Source organism: Nelumbo lutea, chromosome 2, assembly GCF_056320005.1.
Source record: "Nelumbo lutea isolate HS-2025 chromosome 2, American lotus-T2T, whole genome shotgun sequence".
NCBI classification, from domain to species: Eukaryota; Viridiplantae; Streptophyta; class Magnoliopsida; order Proteales; family Nelumbonaceae; genus Nelumbo; species Nelumbo lutea.
This window is the reverse complement of record NC_142685.1, coordinates 64809609-64822609: the sequence shown is the minus strand read 5'-3', so window position 1 is coordinate 64822609 and position 13001 is coordinate 64809609. Positions and strand designations below refer to the sequence as shown.

Below are 13001 nucleotides of genomic sequence, written 5' to 3'. Positions count from 1 at the left end.
CCTCGGTGCACATTAAAATTTTAAATTAGGGTCATAATTTTGTGCTCATTGGGGTGATCTTTATATTGATTTGAGACAACATTTTGAGATCTAGGTGCCATGCCTACTACATTTTTGTAAAAAACCTCTTGACCTAAAATGAAAATAAAATACTTGTACATTTATGTATTTTATTATATGTTGATATGTTTTGATTTGTGTCATCTAAAACGACTATGTTATTATTAAATACTTGTACATATGTTGATATGTCGTAAGCCCCAAGGCATGGTGAGGCATAAGCCTAAAAAATTAAGAAAGGATAATTAAAGTTTAACAATGATAAATATAATATATGATATATCAATCTTTAATGATGGAATGTACAAATATCCATGTAAGGTCGTAATTTTTAAATTTTAAACATTAAATAAAATAATAATAATTAATCAACTTAGAATTATAATCATTTTATATTTTCATGTTTCAAAATTCAAAGTTCTTAAATTATTCAGGATTACTATTTAGAATAATTTTAACATATGAAGAATCATTTGCATAATTGATGTTAGATTTATGGTCATCCAAACAAATTAGTTGATTATGAAAAAAATCAACAAGTGGAAAATAAATCCATTAAGAAAAGAAATGATAAAAATGACAAACTTGGAATGCTTGGTTTAGAATAATAAAGAAAAAAAATCTTGGTTTATATGAAAAAATGAGAACTTGATTGGCTTTTTTTTGCATTAAACTCTTCTAAAACATTTAGAGAAAACTAATATAACTTGATTTACCTGTTGGTTTTACATTTTACTTTTCTATATATATTATATAGTTTTACATTAAAAAGGCTTTAGAGTTGTGAGCCTTAAAGTTTTGAGACAAAATGTGTATGACTTATCTGAAAGTATATATCACACGCCTCAAGGTTAGTCTTTCAAAACAATGCGAACCGGTTGTTTGTAACCCAGAGGCAAAAAACAGTTCGTTCTGTCATTTTTTAAAACATTGATCTCATCTAACGGATCACAAAACAGTGATCTCATTTAGTGGGTCATTGCCACAAATTGGGAGGCTAGGGTGCCCCGTCCTACCCTCCAAATTATGATTTGAGATTAGTTTATAATTTCTTTTTTGGGTAAGATTTAAATCTCCCTTGAAGGTTTATGCTAAATACTAACACCTCCCCTTTATTTTCAAAATAGACTAACACCTCCCTTATTGAGTGACGTCATTGGATAAATACCTCCTTAGTCGTGGTTCAGTACTTCCATTTTTATTTTATCCAGATTTGAGTTTCATGGAGAATGAGAATCCTTTCTTGGATAAATGTTCAATTAAAATTTTACAGGCGCAAGTTCATGTACCTTGTGCCTTAATTTGTGACTGTTCTACAGACTAGATGAGATTGCTCCTGCTCCAATAATTGACTTTGAAGTTAAGATTTCAAGGTTTAGACTATCAATATTCTAGTCCATGGACACCGATGGGCTATATGAATTTGTGACCGTCACCGTTGCTTTGCCATCACTATTCTAGCCCAGGTAGTCCAGGTTTAGTCTTTTGAATAGTTTCATAAGAAAAATCTAAAACCTTCATTCTGTAGCAACCTCCCATTTACTGCTGAAGGCTATGATTTCATGGTTTAAGGAGGCATAGGCATAACTAGATTTCACATCAAATTACCCTAAAAATGTTTTTGAGATCAACTTTGTAAATCAACTCTTGCGAGCAGCCCTTGAAATGATTGTATAAAGGTTGAGCCAAGTTACAATGGTCATTCTTGTTTCAAAATGATGAAGGCTCTTTGAAAATTTGAAAGATAATAAAGGATAAAAGTATCTTTTTATCAATTATATCAAATACAATGGCATCTTATTTAGATAGGGGGAGGTTTAAGTCCTATTAAAAATTAGAGGGGGAGGTATAACCGTACAAGTACAAATATTTATGACAAACCTGAAGGGAAGTTTAAGTCTTTTACCTTTTTGGGTATTAGATTCGTTTATAAAGCTTGTTGGTATCATTCCTATTTCAGGTTGAAACGCGCTTTATTGTGCAGAGCCTCAATAGGTAATTCAGCTTTGGTATAGCAGATTCAATTTGAAACCGGAGAATCACATTCTACTTTGTAGGTGTTGAGGAAACGCCAAAATGACATTAATGATGAAATAGAAGGGTTTAATTAAATACGTGAAAGTACTTAGTGGTCCATCACATTCAAATTCCGTTTCAATGTGGCATCGCGTTCCTCTGTTTTAATATTTTAAAAATGCAATTTTGGAAATAGAGAAAACTAAGAAATTATCAAACAATGGAAAATTAAAAGGAAAACAAATTTCCATACTAACGAAATCTCCCGAACAGAGGGGAAGAATAGACCAAACAAAGATAAATATACACGCGTACATAGAGAAAAACGTCAGAAATCAAATACAATCAAAATAAATGATAACCCAATTGTCCAAATCGATCAAAACAAAAACAATCAATTAGTCATTTTCATTTAGACCAGGAAAAGAAAAAAAAAACAAAAACAAATCCAAAGCGGAAGAAGAAAGCGGGAAGAGAATATTTGATTATTTGAATCAAACGAGAATAGCTGGAGGGCACCATCTTCTCTCTCTCTTTGCTCTATAATCTCACTCCATACTTTCGCCAGCTCCAGCTTCCACCAGCTTAAACCAAACCAGTCCCGCGTCCATCAGTCGCATTGAGCAACAGGGTTCCATTTATGATCAGTTAACTTCCTCAATTGCAATTAGACTCGGAAATGGAATGGTTTATTCAGTGATTCCTCCGTTAGTTGGGTTCAGATGGGAATTAGAATCGAATCCGAATCAATTGGAATGAGGTTTTCATTCTGAAGAGATGGGGGAATAGGCATCAAATTGCTGAACTGAAAATCAAATGGACCCTTAGTTATTCAGGGGTGATCTCTTGAAAGGGTAAAATGATATTTTCCAATTTTTAATGACCTGACAATCAGAAACCACAAGGCCTTTTAAGTATTTGTGATTTGTCAAAACCATAGGGTTAGTTTAATTATTTAACCCTAAAAGAAGAATGTCAAAATAACCAACTTTGTTCTATTTGGTGCCTAGCAGCCTAGGCTTTTGAAAGAACAATGAAATATTGAACTGGGTGTTTTGTGCCAAAACGTCTTTCTCTCTTCTTTATGAGCTTGAACCACAATTCAAACTGAAACACTTTGAAACATCACAATACCAATTACTATCATAATTAAACAAATCCACCTTCATGTGAAAAGACAATGGCTCAAACTATTGATACCCTAGATATATAAAAATGAAGTAACGAGACATATTTTGCATCAATAATCTTTGTTTTACAGAAGCCTCATTGAAGCTAGGCGTGTCCCAATAGTTCACACTTCACATAAATAATTAGGTATCTGCTTTTATATGTGTATATATATATATATATATATATCTTATTTGTTTTTGTTGGAGATTTATTTGATTAAATTTTTAATATTTTTGTTGGAGAGAGTTTTCGTAACATATCCATGCATATTTATGCATCTTAATTTTTCCAGAGGCTTAGTTTAGAAGGAGTACAAATACAAATATGTACAGTGCAAAACCTTGTATTTTGTAATATTTTATATGCATTTGTAATATTTGTGTTTGTACTCTTACCAAACCAAGGTTCAAAGTATTGATACATATCAGGAGCTTCCTGATATGCCCCCTACGGGGGTGTTTCGGGTTAGACAGTGGTTGAGGGGATAGACCAGCCTTAAACCGATCCCTTTGAACCAGATTCGAAAAAATAAAAGAAGAGTATCCAACTCCCATCCCACTTGAATGCAAAAAGGAATTACACACTAGTGGTATTGCCATTGTAAGCTGATTTTGGTTAGGAACATTAAATTTTTAATCATTTGGAAAGGAATGAAACCTGAAAAGTGATAATCAACATAGTGGTAACCAATTAGCTGGATTCATCAAAATTCACCAGCAGAGAGGGAGGGGGGGGGGATTGTCGGTTTGTAATGAACTATGATAAAATTACAAGGTTGTAACGTGTACTTGTCTTATGATTAGGAGTGTGCCATTTGCTTGGAAAGCTGAGTCTAGAATTAAAATCAGTTCAATGCTAGAAGCAAGGTTCAGTTGTGATTCACTGAACATGCCTGGATATGGAAAAATGGTATATCACTGTATGTGCATTGATGTATTAGAGGAACTCATAATCCATAATCCCTTATATACATCATTAACATTATATTTGAGACTCAAATGTACTATAAATAAGATATAAATGTTGGGAAATTGTAACAGAATTGAAGTATGCATGTATACTTTAGACAACCAAATAAATGTCATCGACACTATTTTACCAAAAGAAAGTATGCTTTATTTCTGAGTTCTGATATTTAGAATTTCTGAATGAATAGAACGTTTGTCGATTGATTTGATTCATACTTTAAGAAGCTTACTGGTTTAAGCTGCATAAGCAACCATTGAATCTCAGTAGCAAGATCCTTGCCTGTTTATGCTAAAAATACAAATATCATCGAGTCTCAGCCAAGAAACATATTGATATCAAACTCTCTTGGTGTTCAGGTATCTAAAAGCTGCATATCTATGTCCACAAATCTTGGCTGTCCTACCACAGACATGAACAAGTTTACTTGAGGATGTCTGGAGGTACTTGTTACATCTATGTCAAATAACAAGAGAACTTTCCTAGATTAGGCATTCGAAATATTTCAGAATTTGTGGAATTAGAGATCTAATGTAGTCTAGTTATCATCAAAATTAAGGTTCAGGTATCTAAAAGCTGCATATCTATGTCCAATCTTGGCTGTCTAGGAACATTAAATTTTTAATCATTTGGAAAGGAATGAAACCTGAAAAGTGATAATCAACATAGTGGTAACCAATTAGCTGGATTCATCAAAATTCACCAGCAGAGAGGGAGGGGGGGGGGATTGTCGGTTTGTAATGAACTATGATAAAATTACAAGGTTGTTTTATCTTTTGAAACGTGTACTTGTCTTATGATTAGGAGTGTGCCATTTGCTTGGAAAGCTGAGTCTAGAATTAAAATCAGTTCAATGCTAGAAGCAAGGTTCAGTTGTGATTCACTGAACATGCCTGGATATGGAAAAATGGTCTATCACTGTATGTGCATTGATGTATTAGAAGAACTCATAATCCATAATCCCTTATATACATCATTAACATTATATTTGAGACTCAAATGTACTATAAACAAGATATAAATGTTGGGAAATTGTAACAGAATTGAAGTATGCATGTATACTTCTTTAGACAACCAAATAAATGTCATCGACACTATTTTACCAAAAGAAAGTATGCTTTATTTCTGAGTTCTGATATTTAGAATTTCTGAATGAATAGAACGTTTGTCGATTAATTTGATTCATACTTTAAGAAGCTTACTGGTCTAAGCTGCATAAGCAACCATTGAATCTCAGTAGCAAGATCCTTGCCTGTTTATGCTAAAAATACAAATATCATTGAGTCTCAGCCAAGAAACATATTGATATCAAACTCTCTTGGTGTTCACAGGAAAGGCCCTGCTGTTTATGACAGATTGGCTTTTCAGGTATCTAAAAGCTGCATATCTATGTCCACAAATCTTGGCTGTCCTACCACAGACATGAACAAGTTTACTTGAGGATGTCTGGAGGTACTTGTTACATCTATGTCAAATAACAAGAGAACTTTCCTAGATTAGGCATTCGAAATATTTCAGAATTTGTGGAATTAGAGATCTAATGTAGTCTAGTTATCATCAAAATTAAGGTTCAGGTATCTAAAAGCTGCATATCTATGTCCAATCTTGGCTGTCCTACCACAGACATGAACAAGTTTACTTGAGGATGTCTGGAGGTACTTGTTACATCTGTGTCAAATAACAAGAGAACTTGCCTAGATTAGGCATTCGAAATATTTCAGAATTAGTGGAATTAGAGATCTAATGTATTCTAGTTATCATCAAAATTAGGGTCAAATGTAGCAAGGAGCAGGTTCATAAACAATTTCTTGCATAACTGAGGACCTTTTGTGTTCCTTGACAGAGCATGGTTTGGTCATTTTTTTTTATAGATACTGGGAACATTATCGTATCATTCATCAAAAACCCTTTTGTTTGCTGCACAAGTCCAGCCTAAAGATGCTACATATCATAAGAGTTCTGATCAATCTGATACACAAATTTCATTTTTTTCATCAATTTGCCCAAGTTTTAGCTCTAGATGGGATATCTAACATTGTCCAATCTAGACCATTTGATGCAAGAAATCCAACTCCAGACTTTCTATAAGTCCATTATTTATCTAACAGCCACCAAGTGACCCACCGCTCTTGTATGAACATGATCAACCATCAGATACATGATTAAATGGGGCACTTCTACCTTCTCTATGGTAAAGATAATCTGGTTGAATCACCAAAAGGGGAAAAAATAATTGAATTGCATAAATGATTTAGGTATTCAAACATACAAGGTATTAGACTCAAAATAAAGTACAAAGAGGACCCAAAACCCACTTTAGAGCCTCTCCTTCCTACTGAAAAAATATTCAAACTGAGCACCTTTTAAGCTCATTCCAGAACTGCAAAACGCCTTCCATCTACATGAACTATAAGAAACAGATACCCAAAACCAAGCTTCAACAAACATATATCTAAACAATCTCAGATAGCTTTCTGATTCCTTGGTGGGTTTGGGCAAAATAAGATACTCAGCAATATCGGATTAGCAACAGATGGGACACTGGATCAACCCATTCTCATTACATTCTCCACATCTCACCATCTTCTTCTGTTCTTCATCCAAAACCTTACAACTCCCACTGCAATCCATACACAGTACAAACCTCACCCCACCACACCCTTCACACCCAGCCATGGCCCTTGGGATACCATTGAATAGAATGCTCAACTTTCCCTCCTCTTCCATCTTAACCATCTCTTCAGCTCCCCCAATCAACCTTCCCTTCACAAACACCACAGGTACTCTTACATCCTTGGTCCCCATTAACCTCCTCAATTCCTCCCTAAACCCAGAATCCATCGAAATATCCCGCTCAATCATGTGGACGCGATGAGATTCTATTACTGACCGAACAACATTGCAGTCTTCAAAGGTTTTCCTAATCCCCCTCAACGTAGTTGTGTAGATGACGACTGCATTTTCCCCACCAGGAGGGCACTTTTTCTCAAACAATTCAAGCATGGATTCAGCATCTCTGGTCTGACAAGTTTTTGGTTGAGAAGAAACCATCTTCTTAATCTGTTCTCCCTCTTCACAGAGTTTTTTTTCGAAGGATGCAACAAGCTCTGGATCAAACAAGGGACTGAGACTCCTCCTTGACATCGATAATCCTGAATGGTTTCTAAAACTATTTGTTTTCAGATTGGTGGGAGTGTTCTTTGTGGGTATGTTCAAAGAGACTACCCGCTTTTGCACATTGTCTACTGAGTTCAAAGGTTGCAGTACCTGTTTCGGGCTGGGCTCTGACCTTGCTACGCCGCCATCGGATCCGCTCCGTCGGTGCTTGTTCTCCTTCCCTGCGAATTTCTTCTGCTTCCTTGGAGAGCTTAGCTCACTGAAGAACTTCGAAGGAGTCTTGATATCCATCCCTGCAACTTTTCGTAGAAAGCCTTGTGGTTTGGGGCTTTTCTTCACTTGTACTGAAACGGGTATTTCGTCTTCGAGATCTTTCATCAACTCCCAAGCGTTGATGACCTCAGGTTCTTCGGAGCCCTTCTTCTGAAACCTGGGAAGAACGATACGAGGAGAACTCTTCACTTCTTTGTCTGGTTCCTTGATGGTTTCTTCATCCAGTTTCAGAACCCCATAAGTGCTGGAAGTGAGGGAGACGACGTGGTTCACGTAATCGCCATTGCCGAACAGGAGTTCCTGGTTAAGTTCCTTCCTGATCAGTTTCGATGAAACGCAACCCATCACTCGATGTTCGAAGGTGCGGGTTTCAGTTTTTTGGGTTGATCCTCTGAAGATTATTACTCTTCAAGGGATGAGACAAAGGCAGAGTCTTTTTTGAATTTGTAACGGTAAGTGTGTCCAAAAAGAGAGCACGAATCCTCAACGGTCATTTTGGGGGTCCAACGGTCGGAAAAATGATTTTTTGGAATTTTGGGTTTATGGGTCATTTGTTAAGCCAAAGGCATCAATTAGCGTGCGCAGAATTTGTTTGCTACCCATCACTTTATTTTCACTTTTATCCAAATGACTAATCTGCCCTCCATCAACGGCTGAAATTCTAAATCTACGGATTGGTGAGCCAGAACCAGAACTTTAAGTTTTGGTATTTATAAAGGATAAATAATAAAACATGTTCATGTAATTGTCCACCTGGCAAATTTTCAGCCAGCAGATCCATGCCACTTGGCAGTAGGCGATGGTGTCAATGGATAGGGTTGCCAAAAATTTTAATTAACTAATACAATATCATTAAGTTTCCAGGCTAAGTTATATAATAAATGTTTTGATTAATAATTAACTAAACATTCATTTTTTAGCAAATCTTAAAGGCTAGTTTTTTTTTTTTTTTTGGTAACAAAATTTTAAAGGCAAGTTTAGTCGAATGACATAAATGTTTAAAGAAGTTTGGACTTCGAAGTAAATAATTCATGATATTTTAAATGTAAATACGTGTATAATATTTTGAATATATACGGACAAGAAAAACGTGAATATATTTTCAAAATTTTATCCATATTTCAAAAAAATCCATATAATTCATGAAGGTCATGAATTGCTTGTTTTTTCTAAACTATTCAGTTTTTCTTTCTTTTTTATTTAGAATATGCAATTCCGAAGGTTTCCTTCAGAAAAGAAGGTCAATAAATGAATCATAAACGAATTTGCTAAACATGGTTTCGGTGCAAATATTAGGGCTGTGTTTGGTTGCAATGCAAATTTGCACTGATACAAAACTATTGCAGTACAAATGATTTGAGTGTATATTTTGACATATTTTAGTTTCAAATTTTAGCTTATTTTGTTTGATTACAGTACAAATAAAAGTAAATTAAGACATAAAGCAGAATAATGTAAAACCTAAAACAAAATTAAACAAAAAATTGCATTTTTTTATATTTGCACTCCCATGAATTTGTACTAGTGCAAATAAATTTGCACTGCAACCAAACACAGCCTACAGTTCAGTTTGCTAATGTAATATGTAAAGATAGGCTTAGATATTTGAATTCTTTGCAAAAGTTTAATGTTGGTTTTACTCCTTATCAGAGGGGTCATTTGCTAAAACACTCCTGCAGTTTTATGGATTTACTAAAACCTATCCTATACTTTGTGTTTTACTAAAATACACTTTATAGTTTGTAACTTATTCACTTAATCAATCATTAGTTAGATAAAAGTGAAAAATGATAGTTTTGACACAAAAAATAAAAAGGAAATGTCATTCTTGCCCCTATTAAAAAGGGTAATAACTTTGTTCGCCCAATTTTGTTCTATTCAAAGAACGAAGATGTGCCATTGCAAATGAAGAACCCTTGGATTAGGGGTGAGCATTCGGTTTATTCAGTTAAAAACCGAACTGAATAAACCAAAATTTTAAAAATCGAATTAAAAAAAAACCAAACCAAAATTGAAATTTAGAAAAATCGAAACCAAAATTTTTGGTTTGTTTTTTGTTATTTTGGTTACAACCAAATTTTAATAATATATACTCTATTATATATATTATGAAATCAAATTTTAGTATATTATATATTATATATTACATATAATAATAAAAAAGTTCGGTTAATCGGTCAACCAAAATTTTAATTTCAAAAACAGAAATAGCCAAAAACCAAAAAATTGAACCAATTTAACAAAAAACCAAAAAATTGAACTGATTTAACCAAAAACCAAAAAAGCCGGGCCGAAAAAACCAAAACTGAAATTTTCAATTCGGTTATTCGGTTTTAACCGAATAATGCTCACCCCTACCTAGATGCCATTGTTCTCTTTTCTTCTTCATTATGCTGAAACCAAACATTGTTTGGTAGATCTGAAAATCAATTTTACTTTTTTTCTATAAGCTTAATATGAAGTGCTAAGGGTACCATTCAAATAAAAAAGTATGGTCTCGTGCCCTTCCCTTACATTTTCCACTCAGTTTAAATGGTCATGCTATCATTTCTAAACAGCAATACAAGGGATTCTTAACAAAAGGTAATTAATTGCAAATTATAGGGGTGTTTTAGTAAACGACCATTCCCTTAATTATAGTCCTAATAAGTTCCTAATGAACCCATGTGAAATAATGAAAACAATGAGAATATTCATGTTAGGTATGGACCATATGGAAAGGCCATCATCAAGCAATATTTGGGGAATTCTTCGACTTCCAATTCAAAGCTTTCATCAATGTGGAGAGTCTGGATCTATTCCTCATAGAGCGCACCTTACACCAGCCTCACAACATGTCTTGGCCACATGTTGGGAAGTGGGAACATCTTCCCTATTGGTATTTATTATTCATGGGAAGATGTTCCTAATACATGGTGGGATGTGGCTGTGAAGTCAGTGATGGTGTGAGGAATAAATCCCAATTCCAATGTGGAGGGTCCTAACTTAGGCTAGTGTTGTCAGACTTGGATTGGATTGGATGGTTGAACAGGTTTTTTGGGGTAACCCTAACTTTGTTGGGCCCATTTAAATGATGATTTACACTAGGGGTGAGCAAAAACTGAAAAACTGAACCGGAAAATTGGTTAATCGAACTGGTCAGTTCGGTGTTTTTTAAAAACCGAAGGTACCGGTTCGGTTTCGGTTAACCAATATAGAAAACCGACGGTTAATCGAACCGACTGGTGTACATATATTTCTACATGTTATATATATATGTATATTATATATATTTTATATATTATAAATTAATAAATATGTATTGTATATAAATATATATTTGTAATATATGATATATTATTTATTATTTAAAATATAATATTCTATATGTATATTTATAAGTTTTTATTATATATTTATATATTTTTTATAATATATATTATAAAAATAAAAAACTGAAAAACCGACAAACCGAACCGATGATTAATTGAACCAGCCACTCAGTTAACCAACTGGCTTTGGTACAGTTTCGATTACCAATTTTCCAAAAACTGGTAATACTAGCTTGGTTCAAAAAAGCCTCACGACCGAACCGTGGGTACCCCTAATTTACACAATGTGAACCGGACAAGTATGACCTACTAGTGATCATTCCAGTTTTCAGTCCCGTCCGAGTCTGACAACTTGATCTGGGCCTTCCTCATTTTTGTTGAGGGTGGTGATCTGCTACCAATTAGAAATGCGAACCATAGTTATAAACATAAACCCGAACCAAGTGCAAAATTTATATTTGGTTCAACTGCATTACAACCAAACACAGCCTAAGAGGTAAATTTTGGCACATCCTTCTTTTAAAAAGTACAAAGTTTTAAAGATACAAATAAATCATAATTTGATGAAAGATATGAATAATCATGTGTTAGTTCTAAGGTTTTTAATATTGATGCAGGCTGATACCGGTGTATCGGTGTGATTTTTTGTATTTTATTTATTTTTTTCAAAACTAGTTCAGAAGGGTCGGTTAAGTCTCAGTTACCCTCTGAACCATGGCCTGACCCGATACATTTCCTGTAGGGGTGTATCAGGAAGGCCCCAATACGATACATATCAATCAATACGGGTTAATACATAATGATACTTTGAACCTTACTTAATTCTTATTTTAAAATATGATTGATTTATATCTTTTGGGGCACCCTTGTAAGACAATCCCTTTTGATTGAGTCTTAAATGTGTTGTTGGCAAAAACATGTGCCCATAGTTGAATTTATGAAAACTAACATGTGTCTTTGGTTGGATTTATTTCCATAATCTATTAAAGGCTTTTGCTTTTAATTTAATTATTTAAAATTGAATTTAAATTTGAATTTCACTTAGAAGTAGGTTTCCAATGGACCCTTCAAATGCCATAGGATTTATAGCCATGGGCTCCAGGTTCATTTCAAAAGTGAAACTGTAAAGCTGTAAGGAGACCCATTTGTGTCCCAAAAATTCTCGAAGTCAACAAAAATCATGTAAAATATAGGTTAGTCTCCTCAAACCTTCTTCACCCTCAAAAAGATAATTATGGGTGCAAGTTAGGCAGGCTATCCAATAACTTTTTTTTTGATAAGTATCCAATAACCTATTTAATAATAGTCTCCTATGTGAGCATTGATAAAGCCATTGTTATGGGTGCAAGTTGGGCAGGCTGGGCCGCTTATGTTCAACCCAGGCCAAACTGAAATTTGACATACTTCGATTGGGGCTTGGGCCCTAGTTGGCTCAAGTTGGGCCTGTATTTGGGAGGTATAAGGTACGAGACAAAATGATTTGAATAATTGAATCCCCACTTTATAGAGAGAGAATTAATGTCCGAGGAGGGTCTTTATATGCAAAAATTTGAAATGTCATTGAGTGTAAATGAGACATAAGGCTGTGTTTGGTTTCAGTGTAATTTTATTTGCATTAGTATAAATGCATGAGAGTGCAAATGAAAAAAAAATGCAAATTCTCATTTAATTCTGTTTTGGGTTTTATTTTATTCCGTTTAATGTTTTAATTTACTTTATTTATATTGCAATCAAATAAAATAAGCTAAAATATGAAACAAAAATAGGTTAAAATTTATATTTAAATTGTTTGTAGTTTCACGGTTTTGCATTAGTGCAAATTTATTTGCATTGCAACCAAATACAGCTTGAGGCTCAGTTTGGAAGGAGTACAAATACAAATATGTAAAGTGTAAAATCTTACATTTTGTATTATTTTATATGTATTTGTACTATACATATTTGTATTTGTACTCCTTCCAAACTGAGCTTAAAGTGCAAATTTTGCACCAGCTAAAAGTGCAAATCAGAAGGAGTATAAATACAAATTTGTAGAGCACAAAACCTTGTAATGTATATATTTGCACTATACATGATGAGGGCGGA

At 34.0% G+C, this 13001-nt stretch overlaps 1 protein-coding gene across 1 annotated transcript; it reads right to left on the bottom strand.

Annotated features, from left to right (window-relative positions):
* Positions 1 to 6421: 6421 nt before the first annotated feature.
* LOC148871232 (Glutaredoxin family protein) lies at positions 6422 to 8024 on the bottom strand. The gene has a single exon (XM_088970474.1). It carries the CDS (start codon positions 7948 to 7950, stop codon positions 6739 to 6741), a length of 1212 nt encoding a protein of 403 aa, XP_088826600.1. The 5' UTR covers positions 7951 to 8024; the 3' UTR covers positions 6422 to 6738.
* Positions 8025 to 13001: the final 4977 nt, after the last annotated feature.